The 25,349-nt window shown below is 39.9% G+C and overlaps 1 protein-coding gene across 11 annotated transcripts in view; it reads left to right on the top strand.

Moving 5' to 3' along the window:
• ATP2C1 (ATPase secretory pathway Ca2+ transporting 1) overlaps nt 1–25,349 on the top strand; it is a 143,642-nt gene that overhangs the window by 92,789 nt on the left and 25,504 nt on the right. For all 11 annotated transcript variants that reach the window (XM_056800253.1, XM_007505110.3, XM_056800256.1 and 8 more), the window contains 10 exons: nt 6,552–6,707; nt 7,164–7,232; nt 9,216–9,291; nt 14,965–15,031; nt 16,030–16,154; nt 17,256–17,353; nt 18,765–18,860; nt 18,945–19,034; nt 20,990–21,094; nt 23,864–24,020. In XM_056800253.1, the coding sequence (XP_056656231.1) occupies nt 6,552–6,707; nt 7,164–7,232; nt 9,216–9,291; nt 14,965–15,031; nt 16,030–16,154; nt 17,256–17,353; nt 18,765–18,860; nt 18,945–19,034; nt 20,990–21,094; nt 23,864–24,020 (1,039 nt within the window). The remainder of the gene's footprint in view (nt 1–6,551; nt 6,708–7,163; nt 7,233–9,215; nt 9,292–14,964; nt 15,032–16,029; nt 16,155–17,255; nt 17,354–18,764; nt 18,861–18,944; nt 19,035–20,989; nt 21,095–23,863; nt 24,021–25,349) is intronic.

Genomic DNA, 25,349 nt, shown 5'->3' with positions numbered 1-25,349 from the left:
CATCCATGTAGCCATGGATGGGGAGCCTAAGAACTTGCTGCTGGCCTGAGTCCAGCACCTTCTTCTCTGGCCTGCATTTCTGTGAGTCATCGTGCCAGGCAAGCTACTCATGGCACTCACCAATGATGTTAGAATATCTCACATTCCTCTCCATGGATTCTGAACATACACAGATGCATGCATATCACACGTACACCTGTATTCACTTGTCCATTACGTGTAGGCATGTACAAGGGTGTCTGCCTCAGTGTGTATATGTGTGTATATATCTATATATGTATATAACACCCACACACATATTGTAAAGGATGTTTTTATAGTTGTGACTTAAAAATCTAAATTAATTGGTCACCAGAGAAAATCCCAAATAATAAAATACCCAAGTCAGCTGGAAATTATGGTGATTTTAATTAATATAGAGAGAAGGAATTAAGGAGAAGAGAGAGGGAGAGAAAAGAGTTAATTTAAATTGCTCCGGCTCAGGCTGAGCCAGGCAGGAGTTAAAGGCCTTGGCCAAAGGGGCCTCCCTGAGCCTAAGGGAAAAGGAGTCAGTCTTATCACTCACCACAAGACCATCTCAAGGAAGCTGTCTGAGTGAGCTCCTCCAGATTGAGTTTCACCATTGAACTGCCCATATCTCCGAATGTCCAAATCTCAACTTTTCATCCTCTTTTATAGACCTTTCACTCTTGTGTCTCCTCCTCTAAATTTTCATGTCTACCAATCACAGCAGATGCTTTTCTCCAGGACTGTCCACTCTTTAGTTCTCACCTTGTCTGATTAGATTATATCTTTTGAGTTACTTCACACTTCTTTGTTAAGTTCTCCTTTTGTTAGTTACTTGTCCTTTTTGTGATTAATTTAACCTTTATAGGTACTTAACACTTTTGTATTAAGATCTAAAAATAGACTTAGCTTAAAGTTTTAGCTTCATTGTAAGGTGAGAACTAAGTACTTTCATTGTTCAATCAGGAGATCACAACTTTATCTTCCCCTGAAGTACTGTCTGAGTAGGGTGGAATAATTTTTAAAGTTCACAATATATAATATGCGTGCATGTGTGTGCATGTATCCATGTCAAAAGAAAGGATTTCCAAAATGCAACTGTGATAATTGAGGATAATTTAACATTTGAGCCTAGTGCATAGAGCCTTGTGTGTGTGTGTGTGTGCGTGTATATATATATATATATGGATATATGTGTGTGCCCTCGGTTTGCATTGTTAAATTACCTTCATTATCATGGTTGCATTTCAGAAAGCAAGAGGGGACTTTTAACTTTTTTGTGTCATGTCTCCCTCTGGCAATCTGGTGAAGCCTCCAGAGCTCTTCTCAGAATAATATTTTTACATTTACAAAATGCTAACTACATGGAGTAATTATTGCCACCTAAAACATATAATTTCCACATATGAAGGTTGAGAGAATGACAGCCTATCTATAACCTGAAAACAGAAAATTATACTAGAATTTGAATAGGGTAATTCTTTAACTGACTTTTTCCATGGGGTGGGGAAAGGTACTAGTTTTAAACCAAATAAAGGAACCAAAAAGCTATCACTGTTTCATAATAGCAATTTTCTTTTATAGTTAACTACTAAATTGTTCTGCAACATATAACCATATGTGATTTTGAAGTGCCAGTCATTTCTTGGTTTGTTACAAAAATTCACTTGAGAGAAATATGTTAATAAAAATAATAATAATAGCTAAAATATGTATGATACTCACTATTTTCCAGTCATTCTCCCGAGCACTTGGCACTTAATAATTATTATTTCATTTGATCCTCACAATAACCCTGGGAGGGTACGTGGTGTAATCTCTATCTTCCAGTTTAGGAAACTGAGGCGAACAAGAAAATGACTTGCCTAGGTTCACATAACTGGTAAATGTCTAAGGCTGGATTTAAACCCTAGTCTTTCTATTCCAGACTCAGAATCTTATATATTGTCCACCTAGCAACCCCATTTTTGATTAGTCAGTTTCAAAAAAGTGAAACCATAAATTCAGCAATTGGTTTTACTTTTCAGTATTTTAAATTATAGAAGTCTAATGGTATCTGAGTCTTTAAAATACATTTCTGTGCTACAGTATTTCAAGAATTCCTGATTTCACTGATGTGCATACTCTCTTCTAAGACTTTCTAAAATGATCTTCAGGTATTGCTCTTACTGAAAATATTCACCACCCCATGGTATCTCTGAGAATCGGGATCTTCTTAGATATCTAGGCTGGTCTTGGCCAAGAGGTGCATGCAGTTTATTATTGTTGGACCACTATTCAAAGATATTGGCAATAGCTTTCTCTGATGGGAGGGCCCAGGATCACCTCCATGTCCAGATGAAGCTTTGGAAGAGATCTTTAATTTAAATTGCTCTTCAATTTCTATTAAAGAAGGATTTGGAACATTATGAAATATTGAGAGAAAAGGCTTATAAAAGAAGCTGCAAAGACTCTGTCGTCTCTATTGGTTGTATACAACCTGGTAAATAGGACAAGAAATATTAGAATACTAAATTGATTTATTTTATTGGATCAAAATAGCTGAAGTGGCATGTAATTTTGTGTTTCAGGTCACAAAATGGTGCTTTAATAAGGCAGGACATAAACCTAGGTTCCCCCACCCCCCCCCAACCTTCCTGGGATATCGGTTTCTTAACTGACTATTTTAATTTGGGAGAAAAACTATTATTATAAACTTGTTCCTTTTCATTTTTAGAAATGTGTATTTTTAGTAATCACTGAAAATGTGTGCTAAGAAGGCTTGTTAATAAGATACCAGCCTTTCAACCCTTTTAAACCATTTTGGGCTGAATCAATGTATTTAACTCAGAGAGATACCAGTTCTTGTATGGATTTTCCAGAGGATGCAAATCATTTCCATATAACCTTTGCACTTCAAATAAGTCACTTAACCCCCATTACCTAGCCCTTAGTGCTCTTCTCTAATACATAGTGTAGATTCTAAGATAGAAGGTAAGGGTTTTAAAAAAACAAAAACATGCAGAACTGGGGCAGCCAGGTGGCTCAGTAGATTGAGAAACAGGCCTGGAGGCAGGAGGTCCTGGGTTCAAAACTGGCCTTAGGAGGTGACCTTGGGCAAGTCACTTATCTTAGATCTTACCACTTTTCTCCCTTGGACCAATATTTGGTGCTGATTCTAAAAGAGGAAGGTATTGGTTAAAAAAAAAATTTTTTTTAAAGACACTATCTTTCTAAGAAGGGTGCACATTATCTGCTAATTTAAGCTGAAATGTGGTTTCTGTTTTCTGGGCAAAGGATTTTGGCCCATACTGGAACTTAATTGGTCTCTGTGGCCTTCTTTCAAAGGTTACTTACTCTGAGAACCCCTGGTCTTCTACTCTCACCTATTTTCTTCCTCACCTCTTCATTTCTTATTTATTGTTCTCTCTTTTGCTCCTAGCAACATTTCACCACCCCCTTTTGCTCACTTCTGCTACCTGCCTTCTGTTCCTAATGCTTCTTCAGTAGCCTGTCTCTTGTTAACAAAACTGACCCTTGCAGAGCCTGAACTAAACAGACAAGGCTTGGCCAAGCCACCAAACCTGCCCTTGTCAAGTCCTTCTGTTCTCCAGCATTCCTCACACCGTTTGCTGATCAGAGAGTAGTTTTCACTTTCATTCAATCCTCTGTGCCATGAGTTTTATCTAAGTATAAAAAGGATGCACATGCTTCTTTGGTTGGGTTTTTAGAGATCACTTTGTTCAGAATTTCATGAACTTTGAGAAAAGAGAACATCCCAAAGTAACACAGGAAAAGAGTATTCTATGGGAAAATGCAAACAACCCGAAAGCAGAGTAGAGCTGCCATCAAAAACCTGGCACGTGTGATGCTCTATTGGCTTGTCCCTCTGAGTGGCAGTTTTCTCCTGGGCATTTGACAAAATGCTTCGATGACCCATTTTCTCTTTTTGCTTTGGGGATCATCCTTATTCCTAACTCCTGAACCTCCCCGGCCCCCCACCTCAGTCTCATTAAACACACACACTCACACATACTCTTCTAGGAACCAGCATCATTATACACAACAGACCCATGTGGGCTCGTATTAAGATCTCTCAAAGCCCATTTGATAAGACACATATCATCGACCACTTGGACTCATTTAGACTTTTGGTCAGATCTTTGGTCAGAGCTCCCCAGATTATGTCTCATGTTTGCCTTAGATATGTAAAATAACTAGAGTAAGAAAAGAGAAAGGTCCTGGAGCTCCTTTTCCCCCTTCATGGATAATGAAGGAAGGTGTTTCAGTGTTATAAATCACTGCTGAAGACAGCCCAACTTTTAACCCAGGTGATTCTTCTCTTGAGAAATTATTACTGTCCTGATACATTGAAAGCAAAGGGACTTGTTGTTTCTTGCCCAGGACTAATCAAAAACATCTTTCTCATTTCCTTTTAAAGCATGTGATTCATTTTGGGGCTGTGACTTTTCTCTAGAAACATTTATATTCTGTCATTCCATGCCATTTACCCATCTCACAAGTATTCTAGATCCCTGCATAGACTCTCAGTGTCTGTAACAGCTTAGAAAAAGGGCGTTAGGCATTTAAAAAAGATGTATGCATTTATTTCATATAGGTATAAATAGGTGGATATGTATATATCCAATTCAACACATGTACAAAGCATCTATTGTATGCAAGGCACTCTGTTAGGCATTGGGGATACAAGATGAAAAATGACAGTCATGTTCCTTAAGGAGTACATAGTCTGCTGGAGATGAAAATATACATAGACAAATGAAGAAGTTGTATCTACAAGAGGGAGAGGCCTTTAATTTCAGGGAAAGCTTCCTAGAACACATTATCTGAGCTGCAGGAAGAGAAGAATTTCAATAGGCATTGATGAGGAAAGAGTGCATTTTAGGCATGGGAGGCTGCTTTGTGAGTGCCCCAAAGTACCAGGCACCATCAGAGAAACATCCGGATTTAGCTTGAATTTAGAATGAGAAGGGGTGTATAACAGCTTAAAGACTGGGAAGGGGTGCTGAAACCAGGTTAGATAGGACCTTAAATTATGGTCTTTGGGGCTGGCATTTTATCTTGTAGTTAACCATTGATGTGTTGGAGTGGGCAGTGAGATGTCCAGACCTGTGTCTCAGATGATTTGGGCAACATGGGAAGAAAAAATAATGTTAAACAACTTTGTCTTGTTGCACAGAATATTTGGGGAACAACTTCCATCTTGTTGGATTTGTGTTTTAGTTTTTCTTTACACTTTTTTGCTATATAAAGAATTACATAAAACAAATGCACTTAAATAACTTGTTTCCTCAGAAAAGTCCTAATAAGCAAACCCTTGAAAATATCTTGTGCCTTTCCCTCATGGGTCTTTGTACGCAACCTTAGCAACTGCTGCTGCTACCTACACTTGACAGTTTTAGGTTAAAGTAAAGCAGGGTCAACCTGATGTTTTACCTTGAACCATCAAAACTCAGGAGTTGGCCAACTAGTCCAGCACTGTGGTAGGAACCCTTTCTACCACAGAGCTGGCAAGTGGTTATTTGGACACTTGGGCAGGATGGCCTCTAGCAAGGAAGAACCCACTGGTTTGGTTAGAATAGTGATTGTTGACCAATGAAAGCCCAACCTCTACCCTTGACTCCTCTCCTTGATTGTTTGAACTGTACAGCAATCTAATCTCTGTAATATATATAGTCTTTTGCCATTGTTAACTCCATTCGAGGGGCATGTACTTTTGATTAGGACCTCATTTCTTAAAAAAAATTGAGATCACTTATTTTAGTTTAATTTAATAAACTCATAGAAATAATCTCCATTTCTGCATGCCACCAACAAAAATCAGGGGAAATTGAGAAAAGTACCACAATAAGAAAGGATAGCATATATAAAATATATCAGTGTTACTCTATCAAATCATAAACAAGACCTTTGTCAAGTCAACTTTTTAATGAATTTAACAGAAATTAAGAACTTGCTTGTTGTCTAGTCATACAATATTGAGAAATATTAATATCTTCTTTATACATATAACTCAGTGTAAATTTAATTAATAATCAAGGTGTCCAGAGGCCACATTTGTAGAATTAGAGAAAAAAACATAACAATATAGTTTCCCATATGAATTTTGTTACCAATAAATGCTCTTTTTTTTTCCCCTTGGAATATTCTTGGCTAATGTTGCGCCATAGCCACCTATTGACATTCAATATGATCTATAAGGGGGTAGCTGGGTTGCTCAGTAGATTAAGATCTGGCTTCAGACACTGCCTAACTGGGTGACCCTGAGCAAGTCACTTAACTCCCATTGCCTTGCCCGTACTGCTCTTCTGCCTTGGAATCAATACCCAGAATTCTGAGACAAAAGATAAGGGTTAAAAAAAAAGTGATCCTTAGGACTGATGCTCCTGGCTTTTTTGGGGGGGGGGTGCATTTAACAATTTGGTAAGTTCATAGTGCAATGCAATGAAGCATTAAACTTTTAACATTTTTTAAAATATTTTATTTTCTCAATTATATGTAGTAACAATTTTCAACATAAAACTTTTAACATTTTTATTCCAAAGGCTGTGGATCTTTCAATTGATGAATCCAGTCTGACTGGAGAGACAACCCCTTGTTCTAAATTGACAACACCCCAGCCTGCGGCTACCAATGGCGATCTTACCTCAAGAAGTAATATTGCTTTCATGGGGACGTTGGTCAGGTGTGGCAAGGCAAAGGTAATTTTGAAAAAAAAAAGTTTTTTAAAAACATTCCACATCCATTCAATTTTAATAATCAAAGGCAAACTTTGATTATTAAAAACAAAAAGCAAACCGTTTCTTCGTCATTCTTTTAAAAGATGTTAACATGGCTCATTCTGGGGGTTTAGAAGATAAGGCTCTCATCCCCATTTTGGCATTCCCGCTAGGCCCCCTCCTCTCCCTGGAGGTTCTCTCCCTGTTTCTCACTGTCCCCTTCCTTGTTAAAGCCCCTACTGCGGGAAGAGCCGCTATCGGCCCCCGACACAGCAGCTCCTGCCTGGCAGACACACGGGGAGGGGGGGGGGGCACCGTTGCGCTGCTATGGATAGCTGCTGCACAGTTTCTGTTGTCATTTTTGTGAAATCCCTCGTCCTTCAAATCGTTAGGAAGGAAAAGTTGAAGATGACGTTTTAAACATTTTTTTCCTTTCAGGGGATTGTCATCGGAACAGGAGAAAACTCTGAATTTGGCGAGGTGTTTAAAATGATGCAAGCAGAGGAGGTGAGCTTCTTAAGTGTGACTGTGTGCTGAGTGCTGGCCTCCTGATGACACAAAGGGGAGAAATGGGAAACAGCTGGGGGGGGGGGCAGCCTTCCGAGAGGCTCGCAAGCCTGCTCGCGTTGAAGTTATCTGGAACAAAAGCCAGAGCCCTCGGCCCTTTGCAAAGCAGTGGTCTTCTCTGGGTCTGGCCCAGTCCCCGAGAGCTTCGTGTGGGCCCTGCTGCCAGGCTCGGAACCTTTCCGGCCTCGTGATGCTCCTTTTCTCCCAGAGAAGCTTTGGGCTGATGCGTAGCTGCCCTGGGTGTGGAGTAGGCCTCCTTGGAGCCAGGGAAGCCCATTCAGGGTCCAACGTGGATCTGCCCGCCATTCTGCCGAACTTTTCCTGTTCTTAGAAGGGGCCTCGCAGCCGAGGCTCTTCTTCAGGAAGCTAGGCCTGATGGGTCCGTGCCTTTGCTCTCTTGTTGCTCTCTGAAGCTTATTCTTCTGACGAGGCCAGCTTCTGGGGGACACGGGGCTGCTAGCGAGGGAAACTGCCCTGGCCCAGTTCCACACCTTGGCCTGCGTGGCTTTTCTTGTATAGACGCATGTGCTTAGGTTTCCTTTCACCTCTCCTGGTCAAGACTGTTCCAGCGGGGGACAGTCTGTGAAAAGCACAGATTGGTTCTTTATTAATTAAGCAGTTGTCACAATATTTTAAAAAATGATTCTTGTCATTTAAAGACATGTTTATATGATAAGTAAAACTCACAGACTTAGTTTTCCAGTGTGTTTCTGGTCTTGAGTGCTTAGCACTCAGCATCTCATTTTCAAATCTGTGGAGTTATTTGAAAATCTAATTACCCCACGTAATACGCATCCTTATAAGTGTATGTTCACGTGAATTTTTGAGTTTACAAAATTAAAGTTGGCCCTCTCTTCCCTAATCATAAGTGGGATGAGACTGTCAGCGTATGTCTATTATATCTGATCTCCCGCGGAACCTCACTGCTCCATTTGTCTTTGTTCTCAATGAAGCTCTTGGTTTGGTCACGACTGCCTTGTTCTTAGGGATGCTTCCTATTTTTCAGTCCTGTCCTCTTCTGTAGAACACTCACGTGGGTACTTCGCATGCAGACCTCTACTCACCCTAGGCTTCTCGTAGGCCTGATGAAAACTTGGGTGCTGCCATTATCCTGGGAAGGGCATCGTTCAACTGCAGCTTTCAACAGAAGGAAAACAAAATCTTTTATCCAATGCTTTAGTGTTTGCTGTGGCTGACCTTCTGGGTCACACTTCTCACTTCCTTCATTTCTAGACTCAGCAGATATCACAGAACCATCCCACATGTTGTCTCTTCAGATGATGCCCTTATTTCTATTTTCTTGGGCAGACAGCTTTGGTTGAAGCTTTTAACTGTTTGTGCCAGTGAGCCAGTGCTAACTTTTCTGTATGGTACAAACAGTTTTATTACAGAATAGAATTTTTAGTGAATCTGGTAGAAAACTTTTTGTGGATTTACATTTTTTTAAACCCTTACCTTCTGTCTTAGAACTGATACTAAGTATTGGTTCCATGGTAGAAGAGAGGTAAGGGCTAGGCAGTTGGAGTTAGGTGACTTGTCTAGGGTGACACCTGGGAAGTATCTAAGGCTAGATTTAAATATAGCACCTAAGACTGGCTCTTTCCACTGAGCTAGGTACCTAGCTACTTTATGGATTTAATTTTTGAGAAGTATCACCTGAATATTTTGAGGTACTCTTTCATTTCAGAAGTACTTGCTGAGCCTTTGAAATGTTCTAGGCATTTCCCATATGTGGAACATAGATGTGTAAGTTTCTAATTCTCCTAATAACCTTGATTTGTCATAGTGTTTTCATATCATTTCATTTTATCTTAAATACATAATCTTCAGTGAATTTTATAGATGAACATACTTTGCTTACATGAAGATGTTATTTGAGAAGCCCCATCATGATAACTTTCTCTGCTCTTCTCATTCTTAAAGGCTCCGAAGACACCACTGCAGAAGAGTATGGATCTTTTAGGAAAACAACTTTCTTTTTATTCCTTTGGTATAATAGGTAAGAGAAGAGTGGCTGTGTATCTGAAGGGGATATTTAGTCTTTAATGTTGGAAAGATTTCGAGCTGGAAGGGACATAATCATTTTATAGATTTGGAATGATTTCTTGGTTCACCTTAATGATAATTTTCTGCTATCAAAGACAAGAACCAACAAGGGAGAAATCTCCCTTATGGATCTGATTCTTACCAGCAATGTGTCTAGGATGAAAAGGGCGGGAACCATGAGGGCAAGTGGAATATTTCTGAATTTGTGACAGAGAAGGAAAGGAAAGCCAAGTAGTCTGACCTGAAACCTTAAGCTTTGGGGAGAGCTGGTTTGAAAGAATTCAGAGAAGATATGGTTAGAACCCTGTGCACTAACATTTTAAGGGAGAAATTAGCCCAAGAAGATAAAGAGCTCTCAAGGCAAATTCTGAACCTACTTAGAAAATGATTTCTCATGATAAACAGGAGTAGTCATCAAAAGAGACCGTTGTGTCTGTGCAGGGAGCCATCCGCTTAAAAAGAGATGTACACAAAAGGACTCCAAATGTACCAGAGTTTTTAGGGAGTCGTTTCAATTGACTATCATAGGAACAGAGTAGGTGCCCATTTATTGGGAGATTCAGCTGAACATATAATGGCATATGGATATAAGAGAATACAATTATGCCAGAAGAAATGATGAATACAGAGAAACACAGAAGATTTCTATGGATATTGTCTAGCAAAATACTAAACTGAAATGCACGATGAGTACAATTTTGTCAGTAGAGCCACACTGCAAAGAAACCAGGTAGATCCCCAGGCTGGGTCCCAGGAGGGATGCAAGGAAACAGCTTCTCTCTTCTCATAGAGGTGGGGGACTGTGGTGGAGAGGGATAGTATACCTTCCCACATAAGGCCACTTTGTCAGGGTTTTTTTCTCCCCCCACTTCTTTTGTCGTGAGGTTTGGTATGGGGCACTGGGACGTTGGAGAATTGACTGTTAAGTAAAAACAAGGCATCAATAAAACTTAAATTTAAAACCTTCCTCTCCATCCCTCTTATCACCACCTTCCCCCAAAAAAAGATGTACAGAAAATGGAAGCCAGGGCATATAATGGAGGTGAATACACAACATGGCACCGTCCTCTAAGAATTGAGTCAGGAGGGAGAATTCAGGCTGAACTGAGGCCAGCAAAGAGAACTAAGAACAAAAAGAGCATATTTTTAAGCAACATTGGGGGAAAAGAGGAGGATCAAGGGAGTAAGATTGGTGCTTAGGGTAGAAAGGATGAAAGCAATGGACAACTGAAGGGACATCTTCTCAACTCTTTCTTTGCTTCTGTTTCCTCTGCAAAGGAGAATGGTCTTTGGACCTGAGGGGACAAAGCAAAAAAGGGCAGATGGAGAGTTAATATCCAGGCTTTTGCTAGGTCTTGATAATGAGTTTAGGTTATGAGAGCCTGTTAAATATTTGCATCCTCCATCCAACAACCTTTAAAATTTTTGGAAAATGGAAGCAAGTGCCATGGACTAAATGTGGGCACATCTTATCCCAATACTCAGAAAAGGAAAGGAGTAGAATTTGAGAGCTGTCAGTCAATAACTAAATACTTATTAAGAGACTGGTTAATGAAAATCTGAGCACAGCATCACTGCATCAAGAAAAGGCCATGTCCAGTTTGTGCCATTCCCTTTTTTGACAGGGTCCCTAAAGTAATTATATAAGATAAATGCTGTTGTTTAAAGTTTGCCTAGATTTTCAGAAAGCCTTTGACAGTCTTTCATGCTATTCTTATGGAAAACATATAGAGATTAGGGGTTGGATGAGAGTAGAATTAAGAAGAGTTGTGACTGGAATGGCCAGACTCTGGGCCCAATCAAATAAAATTAAATTTAATAGGAAAAAATGTAGTCTTTAACTTGGATTCAACTTCCCATGTACAAGTTGGAGGAGGTGTGATTAGATCATAGTCTGAAGATCAGTTGAAGGTTTTTAGTAGAGGCAAGGTTCATATGAGGTTGCTACAAAAAGCTAATGCAGTTGTGGGCTGAGTGTTCTAGGTTTAAGAGGTGCTAATTCTCCTATCCTTTGATTTGAGTCCAATTCCATCTAGAGGATTGAACTATTCTAGGTGTCATATTTTAGGAAGAACCTTTGTGTGCTCCAGAGTTGGCAGCCAGGACAGGGCAGGGCTTCAGGTTCACATGTGAGCATGGGCCAGGGGAACTGGGGCATATAGACTTAGAGTAGACATAAGTGGGTCTTGAAGTCTTTAAAGGGCTCTCAAGAGTCTTGGCTCTGCTTACTTTCAGAGGGTGTTATTAAATTAATGAGTAAAAGTTCCAAGGGGCAAAAATTCCCAAGAATTAGTGCTACTGCAGAGTGGAAAGAGCCATCTTTGGAGGAAGCAAGTTCCTCGACCTTGAAATTTTTCAAACCAAAGCTAGATGTATATTTGTGTATAATTTGGTAGCAGAGATTCTCATCAGATCTGGCTTAAATTCAAGAGCTTTTGAGGTCTCTCTTGAGCCTAAAATTCTGTGAAATTCCGGCTCAGGGCAGTTCAGTAACATGTCTAAGGGCTTGTAGATAGTGTGGCACAGAGACACAATTCTCCCCCTTGATCCTGTTCTTTGCAATATACCCAGGGAAGTCAAAAGTTTATTATCAAAGTCATTTGCTAAATCAGGCAGCACTGTACACAGTCTTCCAAATAAGTTTTATGTTCAGCTTTGGTATTAATTAGGCCAAATGTATATTTCTTTAATAGACTTTATAAGAATAACAGCTGTTACTTATATGGTGCTTTAAGGTTTGCAAAACACTTTATACATTTTATTTCCACAACAATTCTAGGGGTAAGGTGCTGTTTTTATCCCCACTTTACAGATGAGGAAATATAGGCAAAGGGGTTAAGTGATGCCCAAGGTCACATAGCTAGTATAGGTAGTATAGCTAGTAAGGCTAGATTTGAACTCAGGTCTTCCTGAATTGACATCCTGTGCTTTATCCATCATGCCAGCTAGCTACTTAGTGAAAGGAGAATGGAGTTAGAGTATAGGTCAGAAACTATTAATTGGCTATACTGTAAAAATAACCTGAGACTATCACATCCTATGGAGTCAGTGAGAACTTCCAGTGAAATCAGTCAGCAAGCCCTCATGTATTTACTCTGTGCCAGGTGCTGTGTCTGGTCTTAGGAGTGCAGATACATAGAAAACAATTCCTTCTCTCAAGGACCTTGTAGTCTAAAATGGGAGGGCAAGAAGTACATCTATAAGTATAAACAGAGTGAAAGGAGCAGGTGCCTAGCACGTGGTAAGCACTTAAGAAATGCTTGTTGGAGTCTGACGATTTGGTTTTCGGTCTTTAATCTGCCCCTCTACTCTTCTGTGACCCAAGGAAGTTCCTTAACCTCTATGGGCCTCAGTTTCCTAATCTGTATCATAAAGGAAATGGGCTAGATGGCCTCTAAGGTCCTTTATGGCTTTAAAGCTGGGACACAATAAATAAAAATAAATACAAGCTAACTGGAGAGGGACCACTACCATTTGATAACAAAGGAAAATTAACATCCAAATAGGCTCATAATCAGTAATGAGGATGTACTACTTTATTGCTTGGCTCCCTGTTTATATTTCACTTCCTAAAGGAATCTTGGGCTAGAGAGGCAGAGATTTAATATATGTGGAATTGAACTGACCAAAGCAGAATGTCCTTTAGGATTTTTGCTTTAAGAGAACATGATGATTTCATCATTGTAGCTGCTTCTTTCACAGCCATAGATTACAGCTCTCCCATGCCTTAGCAGACAATCTCAAGAAGCTGCTGGGACCAAAAGAAAATTACCATATTGTGAACAACATTCGCAATAAGTAGCCTTTCTGAATCTGGCCATGCTGACCCATCCATGACAGAAACAGTCTGTAACTGCAATAGTACTTGGAGCCTTTCCAGCTTCGTTGACTGTGTTAATGGAGCTGAGAATTTAGTTTGCTTTCTTTGCAAATATAATGTAATATATATATAATAATTCTGGGACATATATAATAATTCTATTAATACATAAAAATTCTTTGGAATTTATTTTTGCTTGATTCAAGGAATTCTTTTTCTTTTTTACAATTTTTAAATATTTTTCTATGGTTACATAATTTATTTTGTCTCCCTCTCTTCTTCCTTCCACTGATAAACAATTGCACTGTTACACATATATTACCCCTTGATACCTATTTCCATATCATTCTTTTTTGTAATAGGGCAATCTTTTAAAACCAAAACCCCAAATCCTATACCCATATAAACAAGTGATAAATCATATGCTTTTTTCTGCATTTCTGCTCCCACGGTTCTTCTTCTGAATGTAGATAGCATTCTTTCTCATAATTCCCTCAGTTGTCCTGGATCATTGCATTGCTGTTAGCTGCAAAGTCGATCACATTTGATCGTTCCACAATGTTTCACTTTCTGAATACAGTGTTCGCCTGCTTCTGCTCATTTTGCTCCACATCAGTTCATGGAGGTCATATTCTAGTTCATAAGTCCTCCGTTTCATCATTCTCAAGGAATTACTTTAACCTTCTTTAACTTGTCTACTATTATAAAGTGATGAAGAAAAGGAAGCTAACTTAATTATTCTGTACTTCCTCTTATTGATGATAAGCATAAATTAACTATACAATCAAACCCTCTGGCCAGTTATATTGAGTGATCACTAAGGATTAACAGTGGCCCAAAAAACTTACTTTCATTTCATTTAACACTGTTTCCCAGATGCCTGCGTGAATTTTCTTCTCAGTATATTCTACTGTTTATTTCATTCAGGATCTTTCAAGGTCAGAATCGGTGTCATCATTGGGAAGAACAGTTGTTATTGTATGATCAGGTCATTGTAGGTAGAGAGGGTCACACCCCACACATGGCACCAGCCTGAATGTTTTGCTCTCCACCCCCAAGCCAGTTTCTGATAGCTAAATTTGTTCTGTTCTCATTCGCCTCTTTTTTTTTTTAAGGCTAGCTTAAGGGATTTCATGGGTTTCCGGGTTGAGATTTTTATTTTGTAATGCCTTCAAAGTACATTTGAAAAGTCTGCTCTCAGGAAATGTGACTGTGGGAAGGAAATAAGCACCTCTTAAGCACTTCCTATGTGTCAGGCCTTGGGCTGACTCCAGATGGTTTTCATTAGAAGGCCTTACCCTTTTTTGATCTAAACTCGGTTCTCTTTGCCCATTGTGTCCATCTCAATTCGATGTGTTTTTTAAAAACAGAGATGTGTCTCTCCTGAAATACAGAGTAGATTCATTCCTAGAAAGTTATGTTATTATGAATTCCACATATTTGGCTCTTTAAGAAAATTTAAGACACTGTTACAATTTTTCTATAGTGTTAAATTTGAATTTATCTAATTATAATCGCTCATAAACTAAAGTAGTGCTGCATTTAGATTTGGTGTGAAAGGTCCTGGGTTCATATTCTGTCTCACCAGTTGTCTATTTCTGTGACCTGGAATAAGTCACTTCTTTTGGCCTAAGTTTCCTCATTTGTAAAGGGAGAGGGTGGGATTCTGTGACTCCTGAGGTCCATTACAACTAAACCCTGCTTTTTTCTCTGTCTGCCATGAGATTTCAGTTAGCCTGAATTGTCGTGATGCTCTTCCCCCAGGGTCTGAATAACGAGGCCAGGACCTCTTTGATTCTGTTACAGGTATTATCATGCTGGTTGGCTGGTTACAAGGAAAACATATCCTGGATATGTTTACTATTGGCGTGAGGTGAGAGAGCAGTTGGCGGTTAGTGTTTCAGTTTGGGTCTGACAGCTGTGACATTTGGAGCAATTGTCTGAGAGAAGCAAACGATGCCATTGGACTCCATTTGTAGTGTTTGGTCCATTACAACAAAACAGATGGGAAAGCCCCCTTCTCCCCCAAGCCCTTGTGGTCCAAAAGAGGGTCTAACTGATAAGTATCATCTTCATTCTACATGAGGATTAAGGTTTTTTTCAGATCACTGTGGGGTCTGTTGATCTTTACAGTTAACCCTGCTTTTCCTCATTATTTGAAAAAACCCTTGGTGAGACGAAGGAGTTGAGTCTCATTTTTCTACTGCTAAATTCTACACAGGTTTAATAAAACAACATTTTGGGGCTTATTATATATCAATGATTCAGTGTATATACAGGTCACATCCACATCAACATATTTTTTCCAAAACTAAGTTTTTATTGATGTCTTTTGTTTTGTTTTGTTTTTTTTTATATCACCATAGTTTCCCTCAGAATCTCTCTCCCTTCCACTCCCAGAGAGCCATCCTACATAATAGCTGATGTTAGGTTTTTTAGAAACAGATAAAATAAGGGGACAGCCAGGTGGCTCAATGGACAGAGAGAGCCAGGAGGCTCTGACCTCAAATTTGACCTTTGACATTTCCTAGCAATATGACTTTAGGCAAGTCATTTAACCCCCATTGCCTGTCCTTTACTGCTCTTCTACCTTGGAACCAATACTACACAGTAGTAAAATAAAATAAGGGGGGAAATTGACATAACTGATCAATACATTGGATTTGGGAATCCATGTAGTGCCTAACACTTGTAGACCTCCCACTTCTGCAAAGGGGTGCCGTGGGAAAGTCTTCTTGGGCCTTTTTTTTTTAAAGGCTTTGGCAGCTCTAATTTTTTGGTTATTTTGTTAACTCCATTTTAAGTAATTCATACAGTTTGTTCAGAAAGCCTGTCTGTGCTTTTTATTTCACATGTACATTTCTGTTGTAGTCTGGCTGTCGCTGCCATTCCTGAAGGCCTTCCTATTGTGGTCACCGTGACTTTGGCTCTTGGGGTGATGAGGATGGTGAAGAAGAGGGCTATTGTCAAAAAACTGCCCATCGTTGAAACTCTAGGTAAGTGCTGTGACCTGGAAGCGTGTCTAGGTGAGAATTAACGAGCAAGGTCAGCACTGAACTGAAAATATTTGTTTCTGTAGCTCGTTGTGCCATCACTGGGGTCTGAGCAAAGTCCCCTGGGAGGTCAGTCATGACTGCGTTGTGGGGCCGAAGTCTGTTAGCAGTATTGGATCATGATGCTGAAGTCTTTTAAAAACATGCTTTTTCATTTTGATACTAACAAAAAGATGACATGCACAAGACTTGCCATTACAAAGATGACTCGAGAGCTTAGCTTCTTTGATTAACTCAAGATGTTTTACGTACCATGGTCACTTAGTGCTCTATTCTTTTTTTTATACTCTTACCTTCTGCCATAGAATCAATACCGTGTATTAGTTCCAAGGCAGAAGAGTGGTAAGGGCTGGGCAATAGGGGTTAAGTGACTTACCCAGGGTCACACAGCTAGGATGTGTCTAAGGATACATTTGAACTCAAGACCTTTCATCTCTAGGCCTGGCTCTCCATCCACTGAGCCACCCAGCTGCCCCCTTACTTATTGCTGTATTCTAAGGTGGCTACTTCTTTGTGTGTGTGTCTCTCTGCCTCTCTAGATCTTTTATTCTGAATCTGAGATGTAGAAAAAAAACACTTTGAATTAAGTGTACATGTTTGGCATTTTGGTATCATGCTCTGAGGTATCAGATACCTTGTGATAATTCAATTGTAAGATGTTTTACATATGTACATCCTGGGATCCCAGTGAGTTACCTGGAATGCCATGTGAGGATCATGATGGGAAGCTAGAAATGAGTAGGGAGGGAAGACACACTTTAAAAAATATTTTTAAGAGGGAGAAGTGACTGCACTTTGATTGCTTTCTAAACCCTGAATGGGAAGTTGGGTGACCAATATTAAAAAGCAAGCATAAGAAGACTCCCACTGGGAGCCGACATGATGTCATTTTCCTGGGTGTGAGTGAGTGTCGCAGATACTGTCCACAGTTGTCATCTTTGGGACAGCTCAGCTTTCCCGGGTTATTTATTTGTGACCATTGGACACCTTTGTGCCCTCCCTGCTGCTTTCTTTTTTTCACAATCACACTCTGGCTTCTTGAAGGCTGCTGCAACGTGATTTGTTCGGATAAAACTGGAACCCTGACCAAGAATGAAATGACCGTCACTCACATCTTTACCTCGGATGGGCAGCGTGCAGAGGTATTTTGTGCTGTTTTTCTTTGATGTTGTCATTGAAGGTGTATCTTTAGGGAGAAGCTTCATATATTAACTTGCTAAACATTTTACATTGCTTCAAAATTGTTTGTCAGCAGCCAAGCTAGTTTCTTCCTTGTTGCCATTCTAAAGAGTTGCGTAGATAATTAGGAAGTATTTCTTGAACACATGATACAGGGTGTCCCAAAAGTCTGAGGGCAACCCTAGGCTTGAATATCTATGTGTACAAAGTACTCTACTGAGTACCATAACTCAATTTGGAGTTTTAGCAACTTTTGTGTCTGACAGAATGAGGCCACATTTCCAACCCCATTTAGCCTTTGCAGAATTACCAACTAATCATTCTTTTTATCATTATTACTAGTTAAAATGTTCTGTAAATGCTGCAGTGAAGTTTACACACCACAGCTTTAAAAAGATTTAGAAAGTGGCCCCTCTCAGTAGATGTAGTCTCATTAATAATGAATAGATGTTTCATTTTTATTAAATTAGTAGAGCTTATGGGAGCTGTGACATTACAAGGTAATCATAGCCACGTGGATGAAGGAAGAAGATGAGCAGTAAACAGTTTGCCAGGATTTAGCTTTCTTTGTTAAAGCACAATGAATGGGTTGGCTTTTTCATAGGCCTGGTGGCCGTCAGGCTTGTGGTCTTGGGCAGTCTCCCTTTTGAAAATTGTCTGACCTTTGTGGGACACATTCAGATTGTGACTTCTCTCTGACTGTTTTCTCACTCGCTACTCAATCTTCCATTGGACACATTGTGAGTGATGGCTCTGAGTATGTGAGTTCCTCAGTGTTGGGCTTCCCTTCCACAGTTCCTATCACATTCTGGCCCGTATTACCCCAACCTCATGAGCTACTTTACTTTATATGTTCATACTTTATATGTTTATATATATATGAAATATATATTTCGCTAGTCATGCATGTAAGGAGAAAAGTATTGTAGAAACTGTACTGTGCTAGCTCTGCTTCAGTTCCTTTTACTATGCATTGATTTACAAACTTGGAGTCACGAGTATTATGAGTTATTATTATTATTAATTACTGGCTAAAATATTCCATAAATGCTATGAGGAGGTTAATACCCAACAACAACAATGAAGAGGTTTTGTAGAGTGATATCTTTCTGTCAGTGTAGTTTCATTAATCAGTAATGGCAGTGATTTCACATTTTTATCAAATTTTATTGGACAAAGAAAACATTAAACTAGATAGGCCCATCAAGTGGATTTCTCCTGCGTCTTGTAAGCTTTCCTTTTGAAGAGCAGATTCAAAAGTTTTTCTAGGAATTTGCTTTTTGAAGTGTTGTGGCATAAAGTAATTTGAAAGTGACCTCTTGCTGTTGACTCTACTGGTCAGTAATTTTGATGTAAGTTTCTCTAAATTCTTAGGTGACTGGAGTAGGCTATAATCAGTTTGGTGAAGTAATGCTTGATGGAGACGTTATTCATGGATTCTATCACCCATCCATTAGTAGAATTGTCGAGGTAAGTACTTAGCTATTAAAGAGGAGTCACTTTGGAATAACCACGTGTTCTGATGGTTTTAAGTGACATGTGTATTTCTCATAGGTGGGCTGTGTGTGCAATGATGCTGTGATTAGGAACAACACTTTAATGGGAAAGCCTACAGAGGGAGCCTTAATAGCTCTTGCAATGAAGGTATGTGTCTCTGAGAGATTCTCTTTCAGTTCCGTATTATATGAGACATTGTCTTTGGAGAGAGTATAGAAGGACCAGTTTTATTTTTGCTTCTGAGCAACATAGAAAAATCCCATATGCCTTCTTAATTTTTTAAATATAATTTTTTTATTCTGAACTTTAACATAAAAAGAGCATTGCCATATACACTGCAGAGCACAAGAAATTGCATATGAAACCGAATCTCATGCTATACTAGTTGCTTTTTTAAAAATGTATTTATTTAACAAATGCTACACCTGACTTTTGAAGTTATCCTACTCATGCTTCATTTGGAAGTTCTTTCTCTTCTGTGCATTAAAAAAATGTTTCAGTGCGACCTGCCTGCTCCTTTGCCGCTTCTTCCTGACCATTAAAAACGTTGCAATAACCCGTGAGTCTAGTCAGGAAGCCCGATCCACGCCCAGGGCTCACATGCACGTGCGCGTCTCCTGCATCTCGGGTAGAGCTCACGCCTGTGGCCTCCTCCGTGGGGAGCTCCAGTTCTGCTGGATGCGTCCGAGGAGCTGAGATGAGCTGCATACGGGCGAGGGTGGTCGGCCGGCCAGAGCAGCGGGTCTGTAGGGGGCCGCCCGGGCCCGGAAGCCCTGCGAGCGCCCCAGAGAAGGAGAGCTGCAGCTTGAGTGAGCGTGGTGACCCGTGGAAACCAGCGCAGACTCTCGAGCTTCAAGGAAGTGTTTTGGGGTCGAGTTTCTTAACACTGTCTCACAAGGCCCTTCTGGCGGGCTGGGGGAACCTGTGGACGCCGCCTCGAAGTGATTGTAAATATGTAGAATGCCATGGAGGAGCCTAATGGGAACCGAGAGGAGCGGAATGTAGTCATCAGACAACAGTTTGAAAAATCACATGGACCCAGGCCAGGAGCCTCTGTTTAGCGTGGCTTTGGCTTTGCTAGCTCCTTGAGCCCGCGTCTCCCGGCTGAGAGGCCAGCTGTTGCCCACAGGCCTGATCCTGGCACTGGCAGGTTCAGAAGCACTTGCCTGCTCTCTCTTCTGGTCCTCCAGCCGTGGCACAGAGCCCCAACGGCCACTGCCTTGCCTGTCCCAGCAGCCAGAATTATGGATGGGCCCAGCAGCATCCCCCAGCCAAAGCGAGGTCTGCCTCCGGGGCCCAGGGCCTTGCAGGCCTGGGCAAGGCCTTTAAACTCTCCGGGAGGCTACCAAGCTCACCTGCCTCTAGGACACTCAGCTGTTGACCCCTGAGATCCCAGGGCTGGTCCATAAAAAGCAGCAGCGGTCAGTAGCATGCATTGGGCAGGAGAGCGGCTGAAAATACGCTGACCTTCTCAAAGGCAGCTAGAGGTGCGGTGGATGGAGCAAGAGGCCTCGAGGCAGGAAGACCCGCGTTCAAGGCCAGCCTCGGGCCCCCTTACCGTGTCACCCTAGGCAAGTCACTTAGCTTCTATGTCCCTCAGTTTTCTCATTTATACAGTGGGGGTCATCAGAGCACCTTTCCCTCAGGGCTGTTGTGAACATCAAATGAGGTCCTGTTTGTGCTTCGCACAGAGTAGGTGCCTAATAAGTGTTTGTGATTCTTACTGACCCCTGCTGGGGTTTTCTTAGCAAAGATACTAGTGATTTGTGATTTCTTTGCTCACTTTACATTATTTAAGCTTATCTTACATTTGGAGAAACTGAGGCAAACATTGTTACATGATTTGTCAGGGTCACACATCTGAGGCCAGGTGTGAGCTTAGGAAGCCGAGTCTCTCCGAGGACTCTAGGCCCGGCGCTCGTGCTCTTACCTCCTAGCTGCTACCATGAATGTTCGCTTTTGTTAGCAGTGATCCGTATGGGACTGATGAGGCTTGCCCCTTTGACCTGGGCTGCTTCATACGAAGCGTGGGCCCTTTCTTATACTGACAAAAAGCCAAGTTGGTGAAAAAAAGAACATTTTTCTTTTTGCGTTTTACACAGATGGGTCTTGATGGACTTCAGCAGGACTATATTAGGAAAACAGAATATCCTTTCAGTTCTGAGCAAAAATGGATGGCTGTCAAGTGTGTACACAGAACACAACAGGTACTCTTCCTTTTAATGACTACTGGATTGTCTCTCATAATCGTGTTTCCCTCTAATGGCTTCATAACTATTGTAGCGTCTGTGCTTGGAAGCATCCACATTTAAAGTCAGCAGTCTTTATACCCTCAGACTTATGTAATTCAAGTTGGACATGAATTCTTCTCCTACTTTCTCACTTCTAAATAGAAACAAACCATTCTATTTTTGTTTTTAGGTACACGACAACAGCCAACAGCAGAGTTAAGAATTCCTTAAGAAATCACTGTTCATGAGCAAAGGAAAGGGGCTCCAAGTTCAACTGTTGCAGGGATTATAAATTCCTAGAAAGTACAGTTGGGAGAAAAACTTAAGAAATGTTTTCTTTAAGCACACTAACCTTTGGAGGCTTCCTTTCCCAAATCTCCTTGGCTATGGGTTAAGTTTAATTGCCTTCCCTTGACCCAAGGAGTCATGGGTAGAATTTCCTGAAAATTTCCATTCCCCAGACTTTGAAAGAATGCCATACCTGTTGCCTCAATATTATGGGGAAATCTTGACTCCTTTGTGACCATTGAGATTCCCAGGAGTCTTGGGCACAACTTCGTGAAAACGGCAGAAAGAGACTGGATTCTTTTTTTTTTTTTCATTCAGTTCAGCAAGTTAACTTATTAAGTGTCTGTCATAAACAAAACATTTCTGCATAATATCAGTAAAACCCCTTAGAGGAACTAGAACAAGGAGAGCCATTTAACATTATGAAAGCCTGTATAAATACTGGGGAATCTGCCTACCAAACCCCTATGGCAGAAGCCAAGACAGACCGAAATAACCAGAGAATAGGGCAAGAAATAGAATAAAAATGATAATGCTACCTAAATGAATTTACTTATTCAACATCATACCAATCAAACTACCAAAGGGTTACTTAATAGACATAGCAAAAATAATAATGACATTTATATGAAAAGGAAATAATGAATAAAGTAAGAAGGAATGGGGATATAACAGCGTAGGATCTTAAACTATACTGCAGAACAATAATCATTAAAGCATTTTGTTGGTTTAAACAAGAGCTCAGTTGTAATGCAAAATAAAAAAGCAAATGAATGTGGTAGTTTCTGTTCAGTGCAATCTCTGCCCATTGGGATAAGGAATTACTATTTTTGGTCAGTTAAAAAACATTTATTAAACTCCTACTATGTGCTGGGCACTATGCTAAGCCAGCTTATAAATAAAAACAAAGATAGTGCCTGCCCTCATGGAGCTTAATGGGAGAAGACACCCCCCTAAAGGAAGCCCAAAAGTGCTATGGGGGGGCAACATGAAAAAGTGGAAGCAGACAGGACATAATGAAAGTTCCAGAAAAGTCAAAAAGCAGGGTAGCCAGTAGGAAATGGGGAGAAGATTGTATTGTGTCCACCTCCCCGCCTCCAATTTAGTATTTATTTTTAACATTAACATTTTTTCTGCATTTCAAATGATCTCTCACATTTCCTTGTGTGACCCTGGGCAAGTCACTTAACCCCCATTGCCTAGGCTTTATTGCTCTTTTGCCTTGGAACCAACACAGTATTGATTTTAGGACAGAAGGTAAGAGTTTAAAAAAAAAATTCTCCCTCCCTTTAGCCCTAACCCCTCTTGCTGAAAAGGCAAACAATATATCAGTTATACGTGTGAAACTAAGCAAAGCATTTTCCATATTAACCATGTTACCAAAAAAAAGAAAGAAAAGAAATTATATTTTAATTTTCACCCCAAGTTCAAAAATTCTCTCTTGGGAGGTAGATAGCATTTTTCAGCACAGGCCCGAGGCCCTGCCCCCAGTTTCAGGGTCCAGCCAGAGGGCACTGATGAGATGTGAGTACTTGGCCCACTTGATTGTGAGCAAAGGGAGATCTCCCAGAGAGGAGTTTCCTGGAGGAGGGTATGTGGAGAGTCTAAAGAAGGTCTTAGTGGTTCTTAATTAAAGAAAGAAATAGAAAGGAGTTGTTGATTCTTTTTGATCTAGAATTTGGTAACTCAAGAAAGCCCAGCATGTCATATGTGTAACAAAAGTAGAAATGTGTAAACAATTCTTGGGACTCTTCTAGATGGGTTGGGAGAGGGATAAAGTGGTTGTAGAGAGCAATCATTGGCATCAACAAGACCTGGGTGCAAGTCTTACCTCAGACCATGCTGGCTTTGTGACCCTGCTCAGGCCATTTAACCTCTTAATACCCAAGGCAACCTCTTAATACCCAATATTTTCATTTGCTGAACAGTGCTACATCAGTGAAATTTTATTTTGACCCTTTATGCCACTCCCCTAAAAAAAAAAAAAGCTTCTTCTAGAGTGTCAAGGTTAGCTGTTGGAATAAGAATCTTAACTATTTTTGTGTCATGGGCCCCTTTGGCAGTTGAGTGAAACTGTGGACCCTCTATTATAGTAATGATTTTAAAGGCATTAAATAAAATGTACAGTTTAAAAATTAAGCAAATTATGTAAAAATACAGTCATCAGAATTTTTTTTCATACCTAATATGGAATAAAAAGAATTAATGCAAATAAGTTCTTAATATGTATTCAACATTTTTGTACCACTAAAATGTAAATAAATATGGAACTTTAGTTTTTGCTAGGGATAATTTCTTTTAAGTGGCTGTCTTTTGGTCAGTTATTTCCATTTTCCGGGAAGATATAAGAATTGACCACAGAAATCTGTTTGTGGCCAGGATAATACTGACATCTTATTGCTTTGTGGCAGTTTAGTAGAAATTCCACTTCTTTGTCATGTCTCTTTTTCTTCTCAGGACAACCCAGAAATTTGTTTTATGAAAGGTGCTTATGAACACGTGATTAGATACTGCACCACGTACAACAGCAAAGGACAGACCTTGGCCCTGACTCAGCAGCAGAAAGATGTGTATCAGCAGGAGAAGTCCAGCATGGGCTCTGCAGGACTGAGAGGTAGCTGGGCTCATGGGGGGGGCCTTGGAGGGAAGACTCCTTTTTCCATTTAGAAATGGGATAGGCCATTTTTCTTTTTGAAAGATGAATTTTTTTTAATTTGAATTTTTTTTAACTTGAATTTTTTTTAATTGAATTTTTTTTCAGTTAATGTAGAAACAATTTTTGACAATTGTTTCTTGACATTTTGTGATTCAGATCTCTCCCTCCCTCCTTGAGGGGGTAAATAGTCTGAAGTAGGTTATACCAGTGCTTTCATGCAAAACGTGTTTCCACATTCCCCATGTTGTGTCTAAAGACACATATCACACATACAATAAAAATTCCATGAAAAAAAGTAAAAGATGGCGTGCTTTGATTTGAAGTCAGATTCCAATAGTTCTTTCTTAGGCTGTGGAGAGCATTTTTTTTTTATCACAAGCCCTTTGGGGTTATCTTGAAACCTTGTTTTGCTGATAATAGTTTAGACCTTCACAGCTGATCATTGTACAATATTTCTCTTACCGTATACAATGCTCTCCTGGTTTTGCTCGCTTCCCTTTGCATCTATTCATATAGATCTTTATAGGTTTTAAAAAATTTGTCCTGTTCAACATTTCTTATGGCACAGTAGTTTTCCATTTCAATCATATACCACAGCTTGTTCAACCATTCCCCAACTGTTGGACATTCCCTCACTTCCCAATTCTTTGCCACCTTAAAAAGAGCTGCTAAAAATATTTTAAACAAGTAGATCCTTTTCCGTTATCGCTGATCTCTTTGGGATTTAGATCCAGTATTGCTAGGTCAAAAGGCTTGAATAGCTTTGGACTGTGGACCCTTTGGGCATATTACTCCCCAGAATGGTTGTTCACAGTTCCACCAACAGTGTATTCATGTCTCAATTTTCCCACATCCTCTCCAACATTTATCATTTTCCTTTTTGGTCATGTTAGCCGATCTGATGGGTAGGAGATGGTGTTGTTTTCATTTGTATTTCTCTAATCAATAGTGATTTGGAGCATTTTCTCATATAACCATGGATAGTTTTAATTTCTTCTGAGAACTCCCTATTCATATCTTCTGACCAGTTATAGCTCTCGGGGAAAAAAAAAGAAAGAAAAAACTCTTTTCTAGGGCTTTTTTGGAGTTCTGTTGGTTGGTTGGCACAAAATTGAGGAGTTGATGGAGAGAAAGCAGATTACATCTTATAAATAAAGATAGGACTTGCAACTCCTACCAAACTATAGTTAACCTATAGTTAACTATATTTATTATATATATATATGTAATATATATATATTTATATATTAACTATAATAAAGTGGGAAGCACTTTAAGTTTTATTTT

This window comes from Monodelphis domestica, chromosome 5, assembly GCF_027887165.1.
Source record: "Monodelphis domestica isolate mMonDom1 chromosome 5, mMonDom1.pri, whole genome shotgun sequence".
Lineage (NCBI taxonomy): Eukaryota > Metazoa > Chordata > Mammalia > Didelphimorphia > Didelphidae > Monodelphis > Monodelphis domestica.
Note: the sequence above shows the minus strand (reverse complement) of the source record. Positions and strands in the feature narration are given on the sequence as shown.